General features: G+C 36.6%; 1 protein-coding gene across 4 annotated transcripts in view; it reads left to right on the plus strand.

The window, feature by feature from the left end:
* LOC115708972 (ABC transporter G family member 15) overlaps positions 1-22,380 on the plus strand; it is an 85,974-nt gene that overhangs the window by 46,590 nt on the left and 17,004 nt on the right. The window contains exons 1-3 of one of the 4 annotated variants that reach the window (XM_030636993.2): positions 13,683-13,922; positions 15,028-15,107; positions 15,225-15,686. The exons of the other annotated variants lie outside the window; for them this stretch is intronic. Coding sequence (XP_030492853.2) covers positions 13,739-13,922; positions 15,028-15,107; positions 15,225-15,686 — 726 coding nt within the window. The 5' untranslated portion in view covers positions 13,683-13,738. Of the gene's footprint in view, positions 1-13,682; positions 13,923-15,027; positions 15,108-15,224; positions 15,687-22,380 lie in introns of those variants that run through there. 4 annotated transcript variants of the gene reach the window in all.

Consider the following 22,380-nt stretch of genomic DNA (forward strand, 5'->3'; position numbering starts at 1 on the left):
ACAAGAGATTATGTATTAGTCTACAAGGGTGGTGCTTTGAATCCCTTAGGCTATACGTACCTCGCATTTCCAGGGATGTCTTGAAGACAGGAAATCTACATCTGGGATGGTGTTTACTCTTGGGGGTGGAGCAGTGGTTTGGAGAAGTGTTAAACAAACTGCGATTTCGGATTCTACCATGGAGGCAGAATACATAGGTGCGGCTGAAGCAGCTAAAGAGGTTGTCTGGCTTAGGAAGTTCTTCACCAGTCTTGGTGTAGTTCCTCGAATGGAAAGGCCTCTAGTCCTGCTTTGTGATAACACTGGAGCTATAGCCAACAGTAAGGAACCTCGAAGCCACAAGAGAAGTAAGCACATAGAAAGAAAGTATCATATTATCAGAGAATATGTGGCAAGAGGGGATGTACTGGTGGAGAAAGTGGATACGCAGGATAACTTGGCTGATCCATTCACCAAAGTCTCGGCAGTAACTTCATTCGAAAAGCACCGTCAGAATTTAGGATTAATTGAAATGTACTGATTTGTTTTATATTAGTGCAAGTGGGAGTTTGTTGGGTTTTATGCCCTAAATAAAACTTTGTTTCAATGTAATCCAGATTATTCTATATCAATAAAGTAACAGAAGTAATTTTTCATTCACTTGTGTATGTTTTGGTTCACTTAATCAATTGCTTGTCTATTTGATTTATAAATTCATCCAAACCCCTTTCACATACTTGAACATATTTATTGTGTTGTCAACACAGTGGAAAATAAACATGACTATGTGAATAAAGTATTCCTAGATTTATCAGAACACTGGGTTTCACTGATATGACAATCTACAACAGAGTTTACTTACATTTGGAGAAATGTTATGTTCTTTCCAGAACATAGGTTAAAGTAAAGCTCAGGTTGGATGCATGGAGTATGCATTGGAATGGACCGATATTGAACTTTGAATTAGATTTTGAAACTTACCGTAAACATCTATTCAATTCAATATCAGAAGTTGATCCTAGATCACATGATCTAAATCCTGATATGGTTAAGCTTAATTTCAAGAGTATTATTCGTGTTCTTTGATTTTTTAGTTAAGCCTAAAACTTTAGTCTGGGCAATACATACATTTTGGGAACACGGTAGTGCGATTGAGTGGGAGCGCTAACATAAATATGGAGTCTATAGCTTCTATCTGGCGAATAGTAAGCAAAGGGTGATTTCCTTCGAGCTTAACCAAACGAGATAAATGATTGAGTACTCATTTCACTTAGTTGAAATATCATTTATACAGGGTTAAGTGTTTTAAGGATAAAATACATTGTAGGGTGTTACGGTAATCTAAGTCCCTTTACAGTGTAGATCATCCATATAGAGGATCATTGATCACATTAGGATTATAACAATGGATAACTAATAATGTGTCTATATGGTGGAACATATAGAGCATTCTATATACTGAGAGTGCAATTCTGAGTTCTATGTGTGGATTCAACGAAGAATTAATAAGTCAGTGAATTTAAGTGGTAAATTCAAGATCTGCTTATTGGAAGCTCGGATATATAGACCCATGGTCCCCTCACTAGTTGAGATGATATTACTTGTAGGACTCATTTAATTGATTTTAATTAATCAATTAAAAATTCTCAAGATAAACTTGTCAGTTTGAGAATTTAGCACTCATTAAGGGGAGATTTTGAAGGGCATATTTATTAATTAGGAAACTTTAATTAGTTTCATTATTAATAAAATAAATGATAATATATTATTTGATAATTATTTTTAATTATTAAGTAATTAGATTTATCATTAATATGGTTGAACAGTGGAATAGGCAACATTTCACAAAAAGGGAAACTATCAAGTGTAGGAAAAGGAAAGTTGGAAAAGAGGCAAGCCTTGTTTCCACATTGCCTAGGCCGGCCCCTTTACCTTCCTTTTCCCCTTGATTTTCTCAGTTCAAAATGTCAATCATAGCCCTTGGTGGTCTTCTATAAATAGAAGGCAAAGGCTTCAGAGTTTAACACAACTGTACAAGCTTTTCACAGCATTATTCTGAAAGAATTTTCTCTCAGAAAATTCTCTCTGAGCCGCCACCCTCTCGCTCTCTATTCCTTCACTGTTTCGAAATGTATGAGTGCTAGAGTAGTGCCCACACACATCAAGTAATACCTCAATCATAGTGAGGAAGGCTGTGTAGATTTCAAAGACAACAAAGAAGGACTTTCGGGCTCAGATCTTGATTATACTCTGCTACAGAAAGGAATCAAGGGTTAGAGATCTGAGTGGGAGGAGACATATATATTCCGCTGCAATCACTGTAAGATTTCTGATACTCTTATGTGTTTAATTTCATATCGTTTTAGAAGTTCATATTTAGGTTGTTAAATCAACATACTTGTGAGTAGATCTAAGTTCCTGGTAAAATAACTTCCAACAGACACGTCATTAGTTATCCATTGTTATAATCCTAATGTGATCAATGATCCTCAATATAGATGATTTACACTGTAAAGGGATTAAATTACCGTAACACCGTACAATATATTTTATCCTTAAAACACTTAACCCTGTATAAATGATATTTCAGCTAAGTGAAATGAGATCTCCACCATTTATTTTCGTTTGGTTAAGCTCGAAGGAAATCATCCTTTACTTTCTATTCGCCAGATAGAAGCTATAGATTCCATATTTATGTTAGCGCTCCCACTCAATTGCACTACCGTGTTCCCAAAATGTACGTATCACCCTGACCCAAAAGTAGGCTTAACTAACAAATCAAAGAACACAAACAACACTCTTGAGATTGAACAGAACCATATCAGGATTAAGATCATTTGATCTAGGATCAACAGGTGATATTGAATTGAATAGATATTACGGTAAATTCTAATATATCTAATCAAAGTTCAATATCGGTACCTTCCAATGTATACTCCATACATCCGATACTGGTAAACTTTGCCAATATCCTGGAAAGGACATAACACTTTTCCAAAGTGTAAGAATACCTATCGCTGATTATACCATGTCAGTCTAAATCCAGTGTTCTGACAAATAAGGGAATAAACTTTCAAACATATAATTAAGATTATATTCCACTGTGCTGACAACACTATAATCTTTAACAAACTCATATGTTCTGGACTTAAATAGATTTCATACATTATATATAATCATGAAATAAATCATGTGAACCATGCAACATAAAATGTTATTTCTGATCTTTATTAATAAGTAAATCTGATTATATTGAAATGAGTTTTATTTAGGGCACAAAACCTAACAGGAACATCCTCAACACACCCCACGTGACACAAGGAACCTGGATCTCTGGGACCATCTGAACCAAAGGAGATAACTTGATTTGAAGACCACCTGAATAGGGCGCATGCATAAAGGGAGGCTCCTTATCAGGTGCCATATGATATTCCTCTGTAACATCCCCGCTTCAAGCCTCCATTGGGTCCTTACACCCACGGACTCATGGCTCTTATACACGAGTATGCCACTCTGGCTGCTTCCTGGATTGATGACTGACCCTACAGACCAACACGAGTGTTTCCAGCGTGCTTTGTCCTCACTCACACGCTTCCTGGGAAAACTTCCCAAGAGGTCACCCATCCTTGAAATTGCTCCAGGCCAAGCACGCTTAACTGTGGAGTTCTTTCGAGATGGGCTACCGAAAAACAAGATGCACCTTGTTGATATAGGTAGTACCAATCAATCCATTTAAGCCCTCTTCAACTGTGTAGTCCCATACCTACACAGTCTCAGAATCATCCCACTTGACATTCCCCAGGCGGTGTGGGATTGTACAGCTTACCCGGTGTTTTCCCCTTACGGATCACGGGACTACTGACTGTCACAATCACCCCCCCTTACGGGGTCCGACGTCCTCGTCGACCACACTTCCGGCTGGGTCAAGGCTCTGATACCATTTGTAACATCCCCGCTTCAAGCCTCCATTGGGTCCTTACACCCACGGACTCATGGCTCTTATACACGAGTATGCCACTCTGGCTGCTTCCTGGATTGATGACTGACCCTACAGACCAACACGAGTGTTTCCAGCGTGCTTTGTCCTCACTCACACGCTTCCTGGGAAAACTTCCCAAGAGGTCACCCATCCTTGAAATTGCTCCAGGCCAAGCACGCTTAACTGTGGAGTTCTTTCGAGATGGGCTACCGAAAAACAAGATGCACCTTGTTGATATAGGTAGTACCAATCAATCCATTTAAGCCCTCTTCAACTGTGTAGTCCCATACCTACACAGTCTCAGAATCATCCCACTTGACATTCCCCAGGCGGTGTGGGATTGTACAGCTTACCCGGTGTTTTCCCCTTACGGATCACGGGACTACTGACTGTCACATCCTCCACTCAAGGAGTATATGCGCCTCAATTTAACATAAATGCTCCTCCACCAGTCGGTCCTAATATTCTTGCTCCTGTGATGAACGAATCACAACGCTAGAACAATAAATTTAGCAGTTGTTGAACACCAACGGTAAAGTTAGGGGATACGAGTCTGGCGAGGAGCCTGAGTCTTTTGCTCCACACATCTTGGAATTGCCATACCCCTCAAAGAACCAATGCACAACCACCTTTGGTCCCACGTACCAATGTGCAACCTCGTTTGGCACCAGGAGATAATGCTCATAACCCTCTTGTACAACCACAATGAGGACATAACCCGGACTTCCTTCCACCTCTGGAAGGAGATGACATGGTGGTCATCTCGGGTGGACCGTATTTCTTTAGAACAAGTAACGGGGCTCAGAAAAGGTACATTAATGAGCTAAAAAAACTCGAACAAGACTTCTCTAGCACCCGAGCATCGTGCTCCCAAACAAAGCCATGTGGAGGACTGTAACGTCCCCGCTTCAAGCCTCCATTGGGCCCATACACCCACGGACTAATGGCTCTTATACACGAGTACGCCACTCTGGCTGCTTCCTGGATTGATGACTGACCCTATAGACCAACACGAGTGTTTTCAGCGTGCTTTGTCCTCACTCACACGCATCTAGGGAAAACTTCCCAGGAGGTCACCCATCCTTAAAATTGCTCTAGGCCAAGCACGCTTAACTGTGGAGTTCTTTCAAGATGGGCTACCGAAAAACAAGATGTACCTTGTTGATATAGGTAGTACCAATCAATCCATTTAAGCTCTCTTCAACTGTGTAGTCCCATACCTATACAGTCTCAGAATCATCCCACTTGACCTTCCCCAGACGGTGTGGGATTGTACAGCTTGTTAAGAAAATAGATTAATTAGTCTCTGTTAATTATGCATTAGTTGATTAATGTTGTAATTCTGTAATCAGAGTTTGTTATTGTGTTTTCCGTGTGTACCCTTTTCTGTTATGAGTTGGTCTCTCTTTTACCAACATTAGGGCCACTTGTCATCCTTTCATTTGTGTTTGTATTCCTTGAACAGAGTATATATTGAATATGTTGCCTCAGCCTCCATTTGAGCTGAGAAAACCTTTTTACCATTTCTGTGTAAACTTCAACTTGGTATCAGAGCCAAGTGAAAAGCCTGGACTATGTCGTCCCATTCTCAGACTCCTCAGGCCACCACCACGGCAACAGCAGGTGCTGCTAGCCCTTCCGTACATGTCTCTCAACAAAACTACACTCAACCGTTCAATACATTGAACCAACCATTTCCTTTGAAGCTCGATAGGAAGAACTATGTACTCTGGAAAACAATGGTGTCCACAGTGATACGTGGTCATCGTCTTGACGGCTTTGTGCATGGAACTCGACCCTGCCCACCAGAGTTCATTCCAACTCCTACTACCATTGAAGGAGAACTCGGTTTTGGTGTTACAGTCAACCCAGATTACGAACACTGGATTGTTAGTGACCAGCTTCTAATGGGCTGGTTATACAGCTCAATGACTGAAGGAATCGCTACAGAAGTTATGGGATGTGCAACTGCAGCAGCATTGTGGAAAGCTCTTGAAAATTTGTATGGGGCTCACTCAAAATCCAGGATGGACGATACTCGCACTCTGATTCAGACTACACGCAAAGGCTCAACCTCCATGGAAGACTATCTGAAGCAAAAGAAAGCTTGGGCCGACTCTTTGGCTCTAGCAGGGGAGCCATATCCTGAGAATCAATTAATATCTAATGTCACGTCTGGCTTGGACATTGAGTATCTACCAATTGTGCTACAGATCGAAGCTCGCCAAACAACAACGTGGCAGGAATTGCAGGGAATACTTCTCGCTTTTGATAACAAGATGGAAAGGCTGCAGAACTTGAGTCTTAACAGCAGCAACAAGTCGTCTCATTCTCCTTCAACACCTAATGCAAACTTTGCAAATCGTCCTAACAGCAACAACAGGGGTCGTGGAAATTACCAGAATCAAAGTAGTGGCAGAGGAAACTACAATCGTGGTGGTGGAAATGGCTCTGGCAGAGGTCGTGGAGGCAGATCTAATGGACCCAAGCCCACTTGCCAAGTCTGTGGTCGCTATGGTCATTCAGCAGCCATATGTTACAATCGATACGATGAAGCCTATATGGGTTCAGATCCAAAAACAGGGGGCCAAACCAGTCAGAAAAACAATCAAGGAGGAGCTGCTGCCTACACAGCTGCACCAGAAGTCATTGACAGTGAAGCTTGGTTCGTGGATAGTGGAGCTAGCAATCATGTTACTGCAGATGAAAACAACATGATGCAGAAGAATGAGTATGGTGGTAAGGAAAAACTCATTATAGGTGATGGTAATAGCCTTAACATCTCACATTTTGGTTATGGTAACTTGCAAACCAACAATGAATCAAAGTCACTGTTGCTGAATAACATGCTATTAGTTCCTGATATTGCAAAAAATCTGTTAAGTGTGTCAAGTCTAACCAATGATAATGACATATTTGTTGAATTTCATCCTAACTGTTGTTTTGTGAAGGACAAACACACAAGGAAGGTACTGCTGGAAGGAGCACTTAGAGATGGTCTCTACCAATTCAGCAACAAATCAACTCACAAACAAAAACAGCCACAGTATTTTTCTGGTGTCTCTAATGTGTCTAAGTCTAAAGTTGTTCAAACAGCTAGTGTTAAGCTTTCCAAGAAGGATATATGGCATAGGCGTTTAGGCCATCCATCCACTAGAGTTCTTAAACTCATTTGTGATTCCAACAATGTAAAAATTCCCAAAAATGAAATAGAAAATTTTTGTGAAGCTTGTCAGCTTGGAAAATCACATGCCCTGCCATTTAAATTATCATCTTTTAAAGCTTCCAAAGTTCTTCAGTTAATCCATACTGATCTGTGGGGTCCTGCCCCAATTGCATCTAATACAAATTTTAAGTTTTATATACATTTCATTGATGATTTCAGCAGATACACTTGGCTTTATCCTTTAAAGAACAAATCTGATGCTCTAAATGCTTTCATTGAATTCAAAGCTTTTGCTGAAAATCAGTTTGAAACTAAAATTAAAAGTATTAAATGTGATTGGGGTGGAGAGTATCAAGTTTTTGAAAATTTAGTTAAGACCAATGGCATTCATTTTCAACATTCATGCCCTCACACTTCAGCTCAAAATGGAAGAGCAGAAAGAAAGCACAGACACATTGTTGAAATGGGTCTGACTTTACTTGCTCAAGCCAAGATGCCTCTAAAGTACTGGGTTGATGCTTTTCAAACTTCTGTGTATCTAATCAATAGGCTTCCAACTCCTATTTTACATGACAAAACCCCTTTTGAAACCTTGTTCTGTAAGAGACCTGATTACAAACAAATAAAGACTTTTGGTGCTGCTTGCTACCCGTGTATACGACCCTACCAAAATCACAAATTTCAGTTTCATTCACTGAAGTGTGTGAACTTAGGATACAATGAATCCTACAGGGGTTACAAATGTTTAAGCACCACAGGCCGAGTCTACATTTCTCGGAATGTAGTCTTCAATGAAAGGGAATTTCCTTTCCACACAGGTTTCTTGAACACATATGCACCAGAAAAACATCTTGTTATCCAAAATGAGTCATGGTCTCAACTTCCTAATGTTCATTTCGAACAACACAGTCAAACAGCTCAGACCACAAATAATCAAGAACTGTCTCGAAGTGCTTCAACTCCAACAGCAGCAGTGCCTTCACCACAACAGGTTAGTGAAACAAATTCACCAAATACTAGTCTTGACACACTTGATCATGGTTTTATTGTTCCAGCTACTGATTCTGAGATGCTCAGCAGCTCTGAGTACAATGTCTTCCAGGAACCAGAAAACAATGTACAGAATGTTGCACCAGAAAATGAAAATACTGCTGCACCAGCAACAATAAACCAGTTACCTGATGTGCATCCTTCTCAGCTGGTCTCTTCACATCCCATGACAACTAGGTCAAAGGCAGGAATTTTCAAGCCAAAAACCTACATTAGCCAAGCCAAATGGGAACCAACTTGTACTGAACCCAACACTGTTGCAGAAGCTCTTCAACACAAAGGTTGGAATAGAGCAATGGATGATGAAGTAATTGCACTTAAAAGGAACAAGACTTGGACCTTGGTACCCTGGTCAAAAGATTACAACTTAATTGGTTGTAAATGGGTTTACAGAGAAAAGAGAAATGCAGATGGATCCCTTCAAAGACTCAAGGCTCGGTTGGTTGCAAAGGGATTTCATCAAAGGGCAGGCCTAGACTATGGTGAAACTTTCAGTCCAGTTGTGAAAGCTTCCACTGTAAGAATCATCTTAACTATTGCTGTCTCTAAAGGTTGGAAAATCAAGCAATTGGACATTAACAATGCCTTCTTGAATGGCAATCTAGAAGAGGATGTGTACATGTGTCAACCTGAAGGTTATGTTGATCCTGAAAAATCTGATTATGTGTGCAAGTTGCACAAATCCTTATACGGTCTCAAACAAGCTCCAAGAGCCTGGTTTGACAGGCTCAAGAGTACTCTTGTTGCTTGGAAGTTTCAAAATTCCAAAGCTGATACATCACTATTTTTCTACATCAGCAACAATGTTATCATTCTTGTTTTAATATATGTGGATGATATCATTGTCACAGGAAACAACAATACTCATCTCGACAGATTTGTTCAGCAACTCAACAAATGCTTTACTCTCAAAGATCTTGGAGACCTTCACTACTTCCTTGGTATTGAAGTGTTCAGAGATGAGACAGGCATGTATCTCACCCAAACCAAATATGTTGAAGATCTGTTGAGAAAGCATAACATGATTCATCTGAAGCCTAGTCCAACTCCCATCACAACTGGAAAGTCTCTATCCGTTTCTGATGGCAAAGAAATGGAAAATCCAACAACTTACAGGAGCCTCATTGGAGCCTTACAATACCTGTGCCACACTCGACCAGATATCAGCTATGCTGTAAATTCTCTTAGCCAATTCCTTAAGTCACCATCAATTACTCACTGGAATGCTGCTAAGAGAATTCTAAGGTATTTAAAGGGAACAAGCACACAAGGCCTTCACATCTGCTGCAGCAACAGTTTGAACATTACTGGCTTTTCTGATGCAGATTGGGCTAGTAATGTAGATGATAGAAGATCTGTTGGAGGCTACTGTGTGTATTTAGGTGATACTTTGGTGTCTTGGTCATCTAAAAAGCAAGGAGTTGTCTCTAGATCCAGCACAGAATCGGAGTATAGAGCACTTGCTCAAGTAAGTGCTGAAATAACTTGGATCGAATCTCTACTCAAAGAAATTAAATTTCCACTGCCTGCTGTTCCTATTACTTGGTGTGATAACTTGAGTGCAAGTGCTCTTGCCTCAAACCCAGTGTACCATGCTCGAACAAAACATATCGAATTGGACATTCACTATGTGAGAGATAAGGTTCTAAACAAAGCTCTGGAGATCATATATGTTCCCTCAGCAGATCAAATTGCTGATTGCATGACAAAGGGCCTGTCACATTCTCGTTTTCAGTATCTGGTGTGCAAACTCGGAGTGAAGATTACACCCTCTCGTTTGAGGGGTGGTGTTAAGAAAATAGATTAATTAGTCTCTGTTAATTATGCATTAGTTGATTAATGTTGTAATTCTGTAATCAGAGTTTGTTATTGTGTTTTCCGTGTGTACCCTTTTCTGTTATGAGTTGGTCTCTCTTTTACCAACATTAGGGCCACTTGTCATCCTTTCATTTGTGTTTGTATTCCTTGAACAGAGTATATATTGAATATGTTGCCTCAGCCTCCATTTGAGCTGAGAAAACCTTTTTACCATTTCTGTGTAAACTTCAACTCAGCTTACCCGGTATTTCCCCTTACGGATCACGGGACTATTGACTGTCACAATCACCCCCCCCCCCTTACGGGGTCCGACGTCCTCGTCGACCACACTTCCAGCTGGGTCAAGGCTCTGATACCATTTGTAACGTCCCCGCTTCAAGCCTCCATTGGGCCCATACACCCACGGACTAGTGGCTCTTATACACGAGTACGCCACTCTGGCTGCTTCCTGGATTGATGACTGACCCTACAGATCAACACGAGTGTTTTCAGCGTGCTTTGTCCTCACTCACACGCATCCAGGGAAAACTTCCCAGGAGGTCACCCATCCTTGAAATTGCTCCAGGCCAAGCACGCTTAACTGTGGAGTTCTTTCAAGATGGGCTACCGAAAAACAAGATGCACCTTGTTGATATAGGTAGTACCAATCAATCCATTTAAGTTCTCTTCAACTGTGTAGTCCCATACCTATATAGTCTCAGAATCATCCCACTTGACCTTCCCCAGACGGTGTGGGATTGTACAGCTTACCCGGTATTTCCCCTTACGGATCACGGGACTATTGACTGTCACAAGGACTAAACTATAACATTCTCTCATGAGGATGCCCTCCACATACCAAGGCCACACAGTGACCCTCTGGCGATAACATTCCAAATTTCTAATAGGAGGGTAAGGAGAATATTGGTTGATAACAAGAATAGCGTGAACCTATTGTACAAAATAACCCTAGAAGAAAAGGGGTTAAGTGTGAGAAACTTACAATTATACAGTACTAATTTGGTTGGGTTCACAAGTGACAGCATAGCGAGCACCAAAAACATCTCCCATTGACACTGGGGGAGGCACCACAGACAGCCACCCAAATGATGGAGTTTGTGATAGTATACGTTGGGGGCAATTATATCTTTCAAGCATGTAGCCCTAATGTTCTAACTACTACCAGGAAGGGGATAGTTAAAGGAGATAGCCATGAGGGTACGATCCCAACCAAGAGCTCAGATGTTATTTGTGTCTGAAGTTAATGAAGTGGAAATGGAAGAGATAAGGTGATGACCGGGTTGACTTGGGACCTATCGAGGAGCTTGAGGAGGTTGTTCTCAACCCCTAGGAATGAACCAAAACCGTAAAGAGCTTTTAAATAAAGATATTAAGAAGGCCCTTATCCAGTTCCTCTGTGATAATCAAGAAGTGTTCGCATGGGTGCACTTTGACATGGTGGTATAAGTCCTAATGTAATGACTCACGTACTAAACTTAAACAAGGACATACTCGCCAAGTGACAAAAGAGGATGTTACTTGATGAATTCAGATCTGTAGCCTTGAAAGAGGAAGTGAGCAAGATCTTGGCCAGTAATTTCATCCAAGAAACCTTCTATCCCATATGGGTAGCAAAACCCGTATTGATTCTGAAACCAAACAGAATGTGACATACATGTATTGACTTCACCAATTTAAACAAGGCATATCCTAAAGATTCTTCCCACTTCATCGCATTGAAAAACTAGTAGATGCTACTGCTAGCCATGAACTCATGACTTTTATGTATGCGTACTCTAAATATAACCAAATACCCATGAATGTGGCGGACCAGGATTACACGAGCTTCACTACTGACATGTGACTCTATTGTTACAACGTGATGCCCTTTGGGTTGAAGAATACTAGTGCTACATACTGGTGACTGGTAAATAAACTATTTGTGGATCAGATTGGGATCAACATGGAAGTGTATGTAGATAATATGCTCGTTCATTCTAAACTTTCCAAGAGCCACGTTGACGACTTGGAGGAGTGTTTTTATATGCTGAAAAGATACAACATGAAGTTGAATCTGCTTAAGTGCTCGTTTGGAGTATCATCAGGTAAGTTCATTGGCTTTATCGTCAACTAACAGGATATCGAAGCACACTTGAAGAAGACATTGATTGACATGCCTTCTTCAAAAAGAAAGAAAGATGTCCAAAGCCTGACGAGGACGCATAACTGCACTCAGCCAGTTTGTGTGTAAGTCCACCGACATATGTTTACCATTCTTTAACTTATTGCGAGGAAGCAATAAGATTGAATTGACAAAAGAGTTTGAACAAGTGTTTTATAGGCGTTGAAGAAACACCTAGGTGAACCCCTAATATTATCAAAACCAATCATGGGGAGGTGTTATACCTATACTTACTGTAACTGAACATGCACTAAGTGTCATATTAGTGTGTGAGGAGAAAAAGATCCAAAAGCCGGTATATTACATCAACAAGCAGTTTTGTGGGAGCAGAGTTGCGCTATCCCACTATGGAGAAACTTGCCTTTTTCCTAGTCCATTCGTTAAGGAAGCTATGACCTTACTTCCAAGCACATCCCATCCACATCCTGACCAACCAGCCCCTACGACAAGTATTAATGAAACCAGAGGCACCCTACTATTTATCTCTCTTCTCTCATTCACGATGGAGATGCCCCCAAACTCTGTCTCTCTCTCTCTCTCTCTCATTCATTATGGAGTCGAGCGGGACCATACCAGACGGAGTCCTTGCCCACCACAGTGGCGCCGCTCGCACCAGTCCAAGCCCCATGCATCCTCATTGAATCATGGTTGTGCAGCCTAGGTATAATGTCTCCTCTTTCTTTTTCTCTTTCTCTCTCTCCGTTTGATTCCTTCATCGTGTGGTGTCTCTTTCTCTATCATTCGTTGTCGCGAGGTCTCTCTCTCATTGTCTCTTTGTTCTTGCAGGTAGTTCGAGGGTAGTAGTCTGAACAAGGAAAACTCAGTGGCTAGGTCACTCTCTCATCCTCTCTCCGTTCTCTTCAAATCTTTGATTTGTGTATTGCTTAAATATATTGTGTAATGTTTAATAATTATAGTGTAATATATATTTGTATAATATCGTAGATCTGTGTTTATATTGTGTAATATTTGAGATTTGTGATTTATATGATTTTGATTGTGGCTCAGATCTGGGTTCATAAGGGCTTAGATTTGATTTTTGTTTGTGTGACGGTTTATAACTGTCAATAATTTTTTTACCGATTGTTCTAAACCGTCAGCTATAGTGAGCCACAATACTTTCAAATAGTTGTGAGTAAGCATACTCAACTATTTTCTACCGACATTTATTCAATCCAGTTTCGCGACGGTTGGTGTGCTAATTTTTTTATTAATAATTATTATTATTTGAGAGCTGAAACATATCATATCTCTCTCCGAATGAGCAACTCGACCCATATCTCTTAAATTAGAAGTACATGTAATAATAATACATTATTATAACTCATCAAGTTGAAGTTGTGATCACATTTATTTAAATCAAGTTCTCTTCTATACATAGTACGTACACATGGGAGACCATGCAATATTAATTACATTATAATAAATAGATATTTATTGAAAATATGGTTGAATTGTTTCAACCAATTTAAACTCATCATATATATATATATATATATATAAGTTATATAACCTCATCACTTGGTGTGTATATATATATATATATATATATATATTTACATCTACAGATAAGAGAAAGAAAGCGATGGATGAAGGTGAAGGTGAAGATGGGCCTTATTTGTTATGGGAAGATATAAGAGTGGTGACATCAAGAAAAAGAAAACAAGTTTTGGTAAACAATCTTTGTGGCTATGCCAAACCCAATCGAATTATGGCTCTCATGGGTCCTTCTGGTTCTGGCAAATCAACCCTACTTGATGCCATTGCTGGTAATACATACATACATACACACACATATATATATATATTATTTATCTTTTATTTTTGTTTTTTAGAATAATTTGTGGTATAAATATTTAAGTTTAATTCTTAATTACAATAAGTTTAATTTTTGACGGTAATAATATTTAATTTAAATTTTTGAAACTTCTGTAATAAGTACCTAACTGTCAAGTCAATGACCACATAACAATCTTTGATTGGTTCAAGTCGTTAAATTTTTATTTTTTTTAAAAAAAATTATTTAAATATATTAATAAAAAAATAACACGTGAATATATATTCACTTAGCACTTAACAGTCAAATTTTTACAAAAATTCTAAAAATAACTTAAGAAAATTAAACTTAAATATTTATATATTTATGGCACAATTTTTTTTATGTATCTAGCTATATATCTACTATTTTTTTTATATTTCATTATACATTATATATTAAAGTCTCATTAGTTAGTGCTTATTCATGTTTTAGCTATTGAGTTTTTGATATATAATAGCTCTTTAATTATTTATACATATCGTGGTATGATGAAATTCATAGGATACTATATTATGCTCACCATTTTGAATTCTATTTCTGCATTGTAAATTATTTATAATTTATTAAAAATAGACACAATTCTTACTAATATTTAACAAGTTTATTTTTAATTATAATAAAATTTGTGATTAAAAGTAAAAAGGTATGACTAATTAGAAATCATTATGCCTATGTTATTACTAGTCTGTGACTATAACTGTATTAGTTACAAAAATTACAATTTGTTGTAATTAATATATTTTTAATCACAATATTTATTGTAACCAAAACTAAATTAGTAATAACTTGTATTTAAATATTATGTTTTAGTCACAAGTAATTTTTTGTTGTGATTAAAAGTCTTATTTAGTCACGAAAAAATTATATTATAACTCAAAATTTGTCAATAAAGATCTTTTTATTTTTTTTTTATTTTTTATAGTAAAATTATAACATATACTGTCATAAAAAATAGTTTATAATTTTTTTTATATACCGAAAACAAATAATGTAAAAGTGTGTATATATATTATAAAATATATTATCTCTTTCTTTGATCCATTTCTATTTAACAGGAAGATTGTCCTCAAATGTTAAAATGACTGGCAATATTTATGTTAAAGGAAAAGAGAATAATGAAAGTCATGGGGGCATTGTAAGTTCTACATAAATTAATTATGTGCATATATTGATAATTTTATATAAAGAATACTATAAATAATTTGATACAATAACCTAATTAATTATATAATTTTATATATTAATATTTCAGTCATATCTCACTCAAGAGGATGTTTTTTTGGGAACTCTGACAGTGAGAGAAACTATTACCTACTCAGCTCATTTGAGGGTTTCAAATAAAATGAGGAAAGAAGAGATAGAAAATTTGGTTGAAAAAACAATAGAAGAAATGGGATTACAACATTGTGCTGATAATAAGATTGGAAATTGGTATTTTAGAGGGATAAGTGGTGGTGAGAAGAAGAGATTAAGTATTGGTTTGGAGATTTTAACACAACCCCAAATTATGCTTCTTGATGAGCCAACCACAGGGCTTGATAGTGCTTCTGCCTTCTTTGTGGTCTGTACACTTAGAAACATTGCTCATAATGGTAGGATTGTTGTTTGTTCCATTCACCAACCAAGTGGCTATCTCTTTGATCTTTTTGATGATTTGTATCTCCTCTCTGGTGGAGAAGCTGTTTATTTTGGAGATGCAAAATCAGCTGTCAAGGTAAATAAAACTACTATATAAACAATTATAATCAACATTTTTTTGTCACACCATACTTTATGCTAGTAATAATAGTGTAGGTTTATTAGTAGGGTGTGATCCGAACTATTTCATCAATGGTTAACAAACGTGGCGTTTAATAATATTTTTATTTAACAAAAAAAAAATGTGTTATATAATTTTTTTTTTAATTTAACTTTTTTAGAAAAAAAAAATGGAGTCGGATCTAGGGTTGAGCCCAAACTCCAGGGTCAGGGGTCAAGACTGGGGTCTGAGATTGAGGTCAGGGTCTGCACCAAGGTTGAGGTCCGGCTTTGGATCCAAGTCAAGGATCAAGGTCCTGGTCTAGGGCCAAGTCTAGGCTCGGGTCCAAGGCTGAGTTTGGGCCCAGGTCCACGGTTGGCTCCGGGTTCGAGTCTCAGGGCAAGGTACAGGGTTTGGGTTGGGGCTGGGGTTCGTGGCCAGGTCAGGGTTCGAGTCCGAGGGTTGGGTCCAGGGTATGGGTTGGGTTTGGGATATGGGGCCGAGTTTGGATCTGAATCTGGATCAAGGTCCAAGTGTGGGTTTGGGTCTGGGTCTGGGATCATGGTCCAGGTTCAAGTCCAGATCTGGGGTCCTAAGTCTAGAATGTTGGGTCCAAAATATTAATTAAAAAAATACAAATAGATTATATTTAAGAAAAAAAAACAATTTTATAGAACATATTTTCTAAAAATACTTTTACTTTTTTAGTTAAAAAAAGTGTTACTAAACACACCTTAAAGTATTATACTATATATTGTACTAGATTATATGATCTTGACTATCCATCATCAATGATTAAAAAACTATTTTAGGAAAAACACCCTTCCTAACTCCCATGTTGCACAAGTTCCTATCGGTTCAGTATCATTGCATACTCAAGAATAGAATTCTGAGATGATCACTCACACACACAATCGAATACAGTTTCTGAATTGAGTCTAAACTCTGTTATTTATATGGTAATTGTGTCAATACAAAGTAAATAAACTAAGTGCCCTTTTATAAATAAGAAACAAGGACAGGTAACTAACAAATAAGGGTCATTTGTGAGTTTATTGAGACTAACTGACATCTAAAATAACCACTAACTACCTCTTAATTGTTATGAATGTTAGTTAGGCCATACGGATATATAACAATTCTCTACCTTGACTATTAATGTACATATGAGTGTTGGAATTTATTTTACCAGGATCTTAGATCTACTCACAAGTATGTTTATAAACATCCTAAATATGAACTTTCTAAAACGATAAAATAAACACATATAAAGTTTAAGAAACCTTACATTGGGTGCAGCGGAATATAATGACTCCTTCCGTTCAGATATCTAGCCCTTGATTCCTTTCTGTAGCAGAGCATTATCAATATCTGAACCTGGATCTCTTTCTCTGAATCTTTGATGCTGAAACTCCTTTGCTGATGATCTTTCTTCACGATCTTCCTCACTATGATTGAGGTATCACTTGATGTGTGTGGGCACTACTCAAATCACTAAGGATTTCGAAATTCTAAGGAAGAAGAGAGTGAGTGGTCAGCTAAAGATAGGGAGAGAGAAGGCTCAGTTTTTCTGAATAGAAAAAGTCAGAAGAAAAGTGTGTTATTTTCCTGAAGCCTTCACTATCTATTTATAGCATTCCTCTAGGGTTTGATTTGAATTATATGGCATTAAAATAATGAAAAAATCATTTAAAAAAGCTACAAAGGTGGCCGACCATACACTTAATGGATTGGGCCTTGGGCTTTGCAATTTTGCAATTTTAACACCTTTTGTATCTGATTTTCTCAAAAATGCCAATTTCCTAATTCAATCATTTAAATGCCAATTCTAACTATTTAATAACTATAAATAATTATTAAATAATATTGTCATTTATCATATTTATTAATTGAACCATACAAAGTATCATAATTAACAAATATGCCCCTATAAACTCTTTCTTTACAATTTCGCCCTTACTTAGTGAAAATTTCACAAATAGACATAGTCTAACTTGTGAATTATAATTGATTAATCAAAACCAATTACATGAGTCTTACAAGCAATATTATCTCAACTAGTGGGGGGACCATGGGTCTATATAACCGAGCTTCCAATAAGTAGATCAAGAATTTAGCACTAAAATTCACTAACTTATTAATTCTTCGTTGAATCCACGCATAGAACTTAGAATTGCACTCTCAGTATATAGAATGCTCTATATGTTCCACCATATAGACACATCATTAGTTATCCATTGTTATAATCCTAATGTGATCAATGATCCTCTATATGAATGATCTACACTGTAAAGGGATTAAATTACCGTTACACCCTGCAATGTATTTATTCCTTAAAACACTTGACCCCGTATAAATGATATTTCAGCTAATGTGAAATGAGTACTCCACCATTTATGTTCGTTTGGTCAAGCTCGAAGGAGATCATCCTTTGCTTACTATTCGCCGGTATAGAAGCTATAGATTCCATGTTTATGATAGCGCTCCCACTCAATTGCACTACCGTGTTCCCAAAATGTACGTATCACCCTGACCTAAAAGTAGGCTTAACTAACAAATCAAAGAACACGAATAGCCTTTCAATTTTGAGCCTAATCATAACAGTTTAAGATCATTTGATCTAGGATCAACTAGGCGATATTGACTTGAATAGATTTTACTGTAAGTTTAATTAAATCTAAGTCAAAGTTCAATATCGGTCCCTTCCGATGCATACTCCATGCATCCAACCTGAGCTTTACTTTAACCAATGTTCGGAAAGAACATAGTAGTTCTCCAAATACACGTAAACTCTTGTTGTAGATTATCATATCGCAAAACCCCGTGTCCGATAAATCTAGGAAACTTTATTCACATAGTCATGTTTACTTTCCAATGTGTTGACGGCACAATAAACGGGATCAAGTATGTGAAAAGGGTTTCGTATGAATTTATACATTATGTACATATAATCATGAAATAAATCATGTGAACCATGCAACATTAAATGTTATTTCTGATCTATATTAATAAGTAAATCTGATTATATTGAAATGAGTTTTATTTAGGGCATAAAACCCAACAAACTCCCACTTGCACTAATATAAAACAAAAAGTGCGTTTCAAATAATCTCAACACCTTGATATACAAATCAAGTGTAGTAGTAGTAAACTCCTCGTAATAGGATCTGAAAGGTTGAATTAACCACAACCTTTTCTCCACCATTACTCTTCCTTTAATCACAAAATCATTGATAATGTGAAATTCCTCTCTATATGTTTACTCTCTTGGGATACTGGATTCTATACCTTTGGCAACTACTTTTGGTTAATCAGGAAATTAACACTAGTAGTTTAAGGCAATTTGGAATGGTGCCAAAGATGTATAGAACTTTCCTTAGACCGAATAAGTAACTTTCCCGCAAACTTTAACATTCGCCTATCTCTCGGTAGACCTAGAGACTTCGTATAGGTTTTTACACTTCTCCAAAATCACTATTCCACCCCCAGAGTAATCACCATCTTATCAGAAAGATTTACTAGCACATAGGCAAATTTCGAAATCTGATATGGTGTAGTCTAAGAGTTTTAAACACACCCTTATAGACTAACATATAGTTCCTCTTCTTTATCTTAGGATTTACTTGATTGTCTTCCAATGTTCTTCTCCTGGATTAATCTGATACCTACTCATTACTCCCACTCAACAGCAGGTGTCTGGTCTAAGGCATACAAAAGCATATCTAAGACCTCTCACTGTTGATGTAAGAAATTCTTTCATGGCTTTATCTTTTCTGGAATAGTTAAGACTTTTCCTTAGATAAATAAAATCTATACCTAAGAAGTTGTGAAGCTTCTATAGATTGCCATTAGAAAGAAAATGCTTCAGCATCTTACTAAAGTAAGTTGCTTGCATTAGAGTAAGTAATTACCAGGTATACCTCAAGCCATAGGTTTAGATAAACTCAAACCTATAATACTAGGAACAGGAAGTTTTGTTAAGTCCATAGAATAGACTTATTAACGAAAATTTCCTTTTATGTCCTTGTAATAGAAAACTTTAGGTCATTCCATGTGAATGGATTAAACCATAGTTCTATTGGCTTTCTTCTTAGTTTCTTATCTTGACAATCCATTACTTGTTTAAACTCACAATGGATTTTAATCACTAGTGTCTCCCAAGTCATAAGAAGGTGAGTTCCTAGAAACTCTCCCACTACGACAAGGTACCGTGAATTATGTCTAAGAAAACTAAATGGTATTGATCTCTTCGGTTGTGACAAGACAACAGAGGCAGTGGGATCATCATATGTCATATAAGATGATAGAACACTTTTGGAATCAAGAATTAAGTATCTCCTTTATTTGCTACTTGTTTTTCGGACTTAGTCATTTTCTTAGAAAAGTAGTATTTGTTTGAACAAACACTTTCTTATCTATTGACAATGGGATGGTCCACCCCTAATCACTTAGAATAGCTAAGAAAACATGGTTAACAGTTCTAGCTTTTCTTAAGATTTTGATTAGGTCATCCATGAATCTAGTAATGATTTACATTAAGTATACAACCATTACATCATTCTGAAATTGTATTACCATAGAAGGAATTAGGCAACGACTAGTAACTAATCATCAACATGCAACTCGAAATTTCTGGGGAGGTAAGTTTGGATATAATTTAAAAATCAATGTAATGATCTTTGAACTGCATATCTACTAACTATTTCTCCACCCCTATCGCCCGCAAGATCTTTAACCACATACCTTAATGGTGTTTAACCATTGCTAGAAATTGATGAAATTTTTCAAACATTTCAAATTTCTTTGCATAAGGTATAATCTAGAGTTATCGTTTTAAGAATACAACGAAAAACTCATATCCACCCCTGAATGTACATCCATCTGCGAATGAGATGAACTACTTTCAGTGGATATAGGCATATTAACTCTTTGCAGAGATTGATCTTGTCAAAACCACTATGAACAAGATACAAATGCCATAGATTAAAAAAAATGTGGTAGTGTCTTTGGATGATATAGGTTTAGTTACATCAAAGAGTTCTTAGAATACTTCAAGTGGATCCTGGTCACAGAATACCTAACTCACATTCCATACAGTTTTAATCCATTAATAAAAGATGGATATTAAACACTTGAGAAAGTGTAACTGTATTGTATTCTGGAATTAGAAATTTAAGAAAATTTCTATTTGGAATCTAAAATTAAAGTCAAAGACTTAAATTTATACCAAATATAATGAGTAATTCTATCTTGGACCAACACTACTAATACAAACTCTAAGTCAGATTTGCCCATACAAGTAGGAGATTTCTAAGATTGAGGATTTATATCAATTGGGAATAGAATTTCGGGATTATAATCATATGCGTCATATAAAATGACATGAAATGATTTATAGACCATTCATCCAATGATATGTTTTGAAAGCTAATTCGAAATGAATAAGCTAAGAGGAATTAGGATAATTTCGTTTAAAATAAGAATCCAACGATGCTTCGATTAGCGAAAGTCAAAGTAATCTTATTTATATAATCTTCTTGTTTCATATCGTAAAAATACTAGTCTAAGGTGTCATCAATTGATGAACAGCTAGATGTCGCATGTACAATATTTATCTTTCGAAATCTAACACTATTATGTATGTCTAATGGTGAAAATCCACTAGGGATTTATCTCATTAGATAAACAAGCCAAGTTAGACCAACAATGAAGATTCGAAATTAAACTACAACTTAATAACAGAAAATAACATGGTTCAATATAAATTCATACACAATTCAGAAATTATAAGCATATAGCAAGTAGGAATGACAAGTGAAAATACTAAAACTTACAATCCTAAATAATTTCCAAGGTTTTCAACAAACTGATATCAGTGTCCCGTTTAGGCGAGAGTCAAAGCTACCATTCATTGAATAGAGTTGTCACTCGTCTAAAATGTTAAACATTCTAGCAACCTTTTATTCGATCAAGATTGGAATTCGGCGTTGTCCCGTTTAGGCGAGAGTCAAGGCAATTCTATCTTATGAGCTTCCACCATTGTTTCATAATTTGCAAGTCAAGTATGGTCGCCACCATTAGGGTGATCCATACCATACAAAACACTTACAAACTACTTATCATGCGAGGTTAAACGGTGCGAAATTGCTAATGAACGTTCCTCCATTAGGGAGGATTACTCACTAAAACAAACGCGGTGTAAAACCCACAATGGAGATCGAATGTCTCTTGATAATAAAGCTCATTATTTAAAAAGAGTTGTATTTTCATTTATTCTCTTTATTTATTCTATTTATTTTAAATATATATTTATTTATTTAAAATTTCCAATTTAGAATGAAAAATTCTAAATATAAATTTTAATTTAATATTTATAAATTTTACTTAGATGGATATGAAAATAACATGAATTATTTCCATCTTAGTAATAATTTCCAATAAATATTTAGAAAAAAATATTTAAGTTGTTACAAAATTAATTTAAATTAATTTACAACTCAAATTTAATTTTCTATAAATATATATTGCATTTCGAAAAATTAAAGTATATAAGAATACAATTTTCGAAAAATGCATATTAAAATAAAAAATAAATCCTGGAAAAATTATTCTAATTTAATGTTGGCCCAAAATTAATTAATAAAATTAATTTACAACAAAAAATATAATT

The sequence above is a fragment of the Cannabis sativa genome, chromosome 3 (genome assembly GCF_029168945.1).
Source record: "Cannabis sativa cultivar Pink pepper isolate KNU-18-1 chromosome 3, ASM2916894v1, whole genome shotgun sequence".
Classification (NCBI taxonomy): domain Eukaryota; kingdom Viridiplantae; phylum Streptophyta; class Magnoliopsida; order Rosales; family Cannabaceae; genus Cannabis; species Cannabis sativa.